The 6,365-nt window shown below is 34.8% G+C and overlaps 1 protein-coding gene across 5 annotated transcripts in view; it reads left to right on the top strand.

Moving 5' to 3' along the window:
• LOC107608059 (phosphatidylinositol/phosphatidylcholine transfer protein SFH6-like) overlaps nt 1-1,535 on the top strand; it is a 3,765-nt gene extending 2,230 nt beyond the window's left edge. For all 5 annotated transcript variants that reach the window (XM_021105940.1, XM_021105943.1, XM_021105941.1 and 2 more), the window contains 3 exons: nt 302-811; nt 924-998; nt 1,333-1,535. In XM_021105940.1, coding sequence (XP_020961599.1) covers nt 302-811; nt 924-998; nt 1,333-1,356 — 609 coding nt within the window. In that variant the 3' untranslated portion in view covers nt 1,357-1,535. The remainder of the gene's footprint in view (nt 1-301; nt 812-923; nt 999-1,332) is intronic.

Below are 6,365 nucleotides of genomic sequence, written 5' to 3'. Positions count from 1 at the left end.
CTTATCTTTCGTAACCTATTATCAGTTAATCACCTTAGAAGGAATAAATAAAGGAAAAAATGTTAATATTACGTACTATATATAAATTAAAGGAGGAAGAAGAAAATACTGAATAAAAAAAATATATATACCAACTTCATTATTAAAATGATACAGCAATACTTCACAATATTATGTATCTATCTCTCAATAACAATATAACAATATTTGATTTTAGCTGTTATATACTATATAAATATATATTATAGATAGATAAGTTAATATGGTTTTTGCCATATTCCAAAATATTTAACTTGGCCAGGCTAAGGTAGCTGGGACGTCAAGCCATGGCATAAATAACTTGTCTGGGTATGATGAATGCATTATTCCAATGGTGGACAAACTTGTGGATGCAGTTTCGAAAAATCCATCTCAAACTAAAATTTGGGATACAGGTAGAGGTACAGATGGAGCTCCAGAAAGGAATGAAGCTCAGATTTGGATAGAGCTAATAACTGTGTTGTTGTTTACTCTATTTACTTGCTTCCGTTCAATTGCACTCCGTTTGAACAAGAGACTTCCCCATATATCATCATCTAATAATAATGTTGATCATAGTGGTTTAGAGTCCACTCTTCATGCAACAAACAAGGAGGTTCCTATTACACCATCAAGTTCCACAGATACAAAGGAAAATGTTCTTCCTTCCATGTTGGAGAGGACATGTGAGCTTGAAGACAAGGTTGAGATGCCTCGTGACAGAGAAGAATCTTTAAATGCTGCTGTCTCCAACGTGGATACATTGGAAGCAGAGTTAAGTGCTACTAAAAAGGTACAACGCTATGTTGCTACATATATATATATATATATAATACAAGGACAAAAGAATCAGTAGAGCAGGCTTGTTTGTGCTAAGAATTTGGATTGAATGGATTTTTTCATAGGCTCTGGATGAAGCGTTAATGAGGCAACAAGAGTTGCTTGATTACATTGATCGTCAAGTTGAAGCCAAGTTTCAGGTAAGTTGGCAATGGCATGCATGTCGTTAATAAGTCAATTTTATTAGAGTAATTACCCAAACGGTTTTTAAAATTGGATATTTTTAGTCCCTCATATTTTAAAATACATAAAATAATTTTTAATATTTATCTTTGTTAGACAATGTAATCATCTTTTAATTTAATTGAAAGAATGAATATTGTGAAATCGAAAAGAGTAAAGTGTCCGATATTAAAAATTAGATAAACTGATTTAGATTATTATTCTTTATTTTATTGCAATCTAAATAATAATTCATCTGAGTTACCTCATGCATATAATTATTTCTTTTGTTTTATTATGTCTTTTTATCAGAAAAAGAAGTTTTGTTGGTGCTGATAGAAAGAGACGTTCCGCCAAACCAGATGCTTCTTTGAGCACACTTGTTTAAGCATATAAGGAGTGTTTGACCTTGCACATGATATAAATCTATGTATACTACTCTTAGTTACCACTTATTTTAGTTCCAGTGTACCATGGAGTAAATAATAAAAAATGCATGGCTTCAGATATATGTATATTTATCCTGCTAGGGAATTAATAGGGGTATAATTAATAATAATTCAACAAATATATTTAAATTACATTTTATATTAATTAATTGTCATTAGTTATCGATTATTTAAATTTTATTTTTTAACAAATATAAAATTAATGACTATTAATTATTTCTGTTGAGTTAAGAAATTAACTAAATTAAATTGATAATGACAAATATCTTTTTAGTGGGTTAATCATCCAATTAGTTCTGATTATTTCTGATTAAGTAATGTAGGCCATAATTAGCAAACATAGCATCAGCCCAATAAAAAGCAAATTGAATCGGCTAATGGGTTGTCCAAACAAGAAAGCCCAAGGAAAAACAAAGGTAAGAGATGTTTTAGCTGGGCCAAATAAATCAAAGCCAACCCAACCCTGAATTGAATTTTCTCAAGCTGATCTCTTCAAATTGATGCCTCCAAAGCAACGTTCACTTTTTCATTTCGGTCAGAACTCAAAGAAGAGAGAGAATGCTTCCTTCCTAAGTCAATCATCGAAGAAAAAAGAAAGAGAAGGGTTAAGCAAAAAGGTTGAGGTCTAATCACCCAAATCAAACTATATCAAGCTAAGTCAAAGGCTAAAGGTGATTCAATTCCTTTTACATTCATCTTACTTTCTTCCCTCCTTCTCCAACTCTCTGCTACTTTATTTTGAGATATATGGAGAAAGTGATTTCTGAAACACACTGCTGTAAATCAAAGGTCAAGATTGTTTCTTAGAAACCAAGTAGTATCTCAAGGGTTCAGATGTGGGATTGCCATTAAAAATTTTTCTTCTTTGTTGTTCTAAGACATTCGGTCAAGAGAAAGAGATTTGTTTCAAAATTCCAAATTGGGGATTAATGGATAAAAGTGAAAGGCTAAGCTGGTAGCTCACAGCTCGAGGAGTTGAATTAGAAGAGAGCATCTCAACAACATGCAAGAAGATACAAAAAGAAAAATTTTGTTTTTCTGCAGAGGAAGGAGAAAAGAACCAGAGTTAGGTCTTCGTTGAGAGCTTCTTGAGAGGGTTCAACGTTTTGGACAATGCTATCTAGAGAAAGAAACATTCCGCTAAGATGAAGAACTTGATTAGTGTTTGCTCAACCAGGTTCAACACATAGCATTAGAGGCTGCTGAAGCAACAATCTCCTTCATATTTTACAAATTGTAATTTATTTTTAATGTATATCTTTCTGTAATTTCTTGAGTGTGAAAAAGCATAAAGAGAGAGATCAAGTAAAAGCCAAAGAGTGATAAAAAGGCTGAGTGATACTCCTGAGTGAAAAGTCTAGAGTGATTTCAGATTTCTTTAGGATGATTATTGTGTCTTGTATCTTGTACCTGTGAGGTACCCCTTTCTTTGCTGGGTAAGCACTAAGAGTGAAGAGTTAGGTATTAGTATAATAAAGTCAACTTAGGTTAGAACTTAAGAGGGAAAGGATTGTGTCAATCCTTTGGAATTGGTATATGTAATACTTTAACTATAGTGAAAATTCCACCACTATCGTGGTGGAGACTGGATGTAGGTTGCATTGCACGAGACAACTGAACCAGGATACATGATGGTGTCAGCTTCTCTCTTCCCTTCTTTATTCTGTTTTCTAATATTCATGAGACAAAATGAAACTGTCTCATAAATTTTTCGCTGCTGAGTTCAAACAGATTCAGATTGAAAGTTTGTAATTAAAGAGTTACTTCATTAAAGTAAAAGAAGGCTATAGATTCAACTCCCTTCTCGAAGCCTTCTATAATCTTCAACCTCTTCTTACTCTAATTCACCTTTTAATATTTATTATGCAAACTCTAATTTCTCTTTTAAAAAAATGTCCAAACTCCAAAAAAAAAACCAAAACATAAGATAAAGAATCATCCAAATCCTAAGAAAAAAAACATACAAAACATAGGAAAAAGAATCATCCAAATTCTAAGGAAAAAAACATACAAAACATAGAAAAAAGAATCATACAAAACTAATAAAAAGAATCATCCGAAATTTAGGAAAAAGAAACATAAAAAATTAGTTAAAAAAATCATTCAAAACCAAATAGGAGGAGGAGAATAAGAAGAGTCGTAGAGTGACCGGCGATGACATCTTGGACGGTGTTGCGTACACTGTAACACCCCAATTACTCTAAGCCTTAACTCTAGCCATAAGGCAAAGGTTAATCAAAGGCTACGACAATTCTAAGGCTTATACATATTTATATAGAAGGAAATAATGTATTCTAGAAGCCTGATGAAGGATTAAGCTCAAAAACAGGATTTACAAAAGCGCGAAACATTCACACGAAGCTAATGCATAAGATACAAGATATAGATGCAAAAGAATGGAATATATGTAGATATAATAGTATAATAATCATTGGGGACTAGTCGCAGCTTGCGGAGTTTAAGCCGACTAGTATATACAGACATATAGAGTTTTGGAGTTAAAAACAGCTTATACAACTATTCTCTCAAATAAGCCTCTAAGGCCATAAAGATAAATATACAAAAGATGTGAGAGTAACTATAACAAAGAAAAATAGAAATAAACCAAGGAGGAACCATACTCCGCTCTGTCACCATATCCGCATTCTCACCGAGGTGGACTATGACTTGCATCTGAAAAACAACAACAAAGTATGAAATGAGAACCGGAGGTTCTCAGTATGGTAACAATGCCCGATGATGTAAGATGTAAGGCTCTGAGACGCCGAAGGCAATCCTAGAACTTCACATCACATATGGATATTCAAACTTAAAACAAAATAAATAAATATATAAAGAACTTAAACCATAAACCGGGTTATCTAAACTTAGGGGAATTCTAACTAATACTAATCACACTGCTGTATCCCACAACCTTCGCCAACCTAACCTCCATGCAATCCCATCTCCACCGCCTACCTAACCTCCTCAGCACCAGACAATCACAATTAATGCAAACAAGTAAAACACAGATAATATTCATATACAACAAGTAGTTCAAGAAGCAGGTAGGCATGTTATACAATTAGACAAACTCAACTAAAAAAACAAAGCAAGCAAGCATATAGAAGATGCACATGATGAATGTCTGCCCTATTGGCTGTGATATCACATGTCGATTATAGTGCCAAACCCGACAAAAAATTCGGTCGACAACTCCCAGATTAGTCTCTCTATTGCGCAAAAGGAGGACTAATTCCGAGGGATAAGTTCCCTACCACCTTCTCCTTTCAGAGGGAAACACTCCGAGGGAGCGTGCCCTACTGTAAGAACCGGAGTTTTCCACGCAAAATCGTTTTAATAAAAATAATAATTTTAAGTGCCCGACATGGATTCAAAATTTAGAAGTTTTAATTTGAAAATAAAAAGGTGAAATTTGGTTTCAGTGAATTTTTCTAAGTCAAAAGAGATATCCTCTGTGAAAGACCGAGAACCGGCAGCCGAACCAGTCGAACCGGTTTAAGCTGGTCTGGTACTGTATTTTGAGAAAAATAATATTTTGGAAAATTGATTTATTATTTTTAAAGGATAAAAATAATTTAGAATTGAAAACCGGGCACTAATCTTAAAGATTTTGGCCCAAAGTGAGCAAAACAGGCTAAAAGCGCTAACGGATTGGATCGGACCCAAACCGTGCCCAAGGTCCAACATATATAAGCTCATTATGAGCTTTTCAGCCCATTTCTTCCCCAAAAGAATGAGGGGCGCGGTTATGAGAGAAGAGAGGGAGAAAGGAGTGGTTACTATTCACTTCCACCTTTTGAGAGCCATAACTTTTGATCCGAAGCTCCGATTGACGAGCCATTTGCGGCCATGCGAAGCTGATGAGCGGATAATTTATACGCTTTTTAACATTGTTTTTAGGTAGTTTTCAGTATGTTTTAGTTACTTTTTATTATTTTTTATTAGTTTTTAAACAAAAATCACATTTCTGGACTTTACTATGAGTTTGTGTATTTTTCTGTGATTTCAGGTATTTTTTGGCTGAAATTGAGGGATCTGAGCAAAAATCTGATTCAGAGGCTGAAAAAGGACTGTAGATGTTGTTGGATTCTGTCCTCCCTGCACTCAAAATAGATTTTCTGGAGCTACAGAAGCCCAATTGGCGCACTCTCAATTGCGTTGGAAAGTAGACATCCTGGGCTTTCCAGCAATATATAATAGTCCATACTTTACCCGAATTTTGATAACGCAATCTGGCATTTAAACGCCAACTTTCTACCCTATTCTGGCGTTAAACGCCAGAACTGGCATAAAGGCTAGAGTTAAACGCCCAAACTGGCACCAGAGTTGGCGTTTAACTCCAAGAAAAGTCTCTACATATGAAAGCTTCAATGCTCAGCCCAAGCACGCACCAAGTGGGCCCGGAAGTGGATTTCTGCATTAGTTACTTATTTTTGTAAACCCTAGGCTACTAGTTTATTATAAATAGGACCTTTTACTATTGTATTTTCATCTCTGGAACACATTATGTAACTTTTACGTTCTGAAACCTCCATGGGAGGCTGGCCACTCGGCCATGTCTACCCTATTTTCACTTATGTATTTTCAACAGTGGAGTTTCTATACCCCATAGATTAAGGTGTGGAGCTCTGCTGTTCCTCATAAATTAATGCAAAAGTACTACTGTTTTCTATTCAATTCAAGCTTATTCTTATTCCAAGATATTCACTCGCACTTCAATATGATGAATGTGATGATCCGTGACACTCATCATCATTCTCACCTATGAACGCGTGCCTGACAACCACCTCCGTTCTATCTGCAATAGCTTGAGTGCATATCTCTTGGGTTTCTAATCTAAGATTAGAACCTTTGTGGTATAGGCTAGAATTATTGGCGGCCATTCCTGAGATC

The sequence above is a fragment of the Arachis ipaensis genome, chromosome B07 (assembly GCF_000816755.2).
Source record: "Arachis ipaensis cultivar K30076 chromosome B07, Araip1.1, whole genome shotgun sequence".
Lineage (NCBI taxonomy): Eukaryota > Viridiplantae > Streptophyta > Magnoliopsida > Fabales > Fabaceae > Arachis > Arachis ipaensis.
This window is presented reverse-complemented; position numbering and strand designations above follow the sequence as displayed.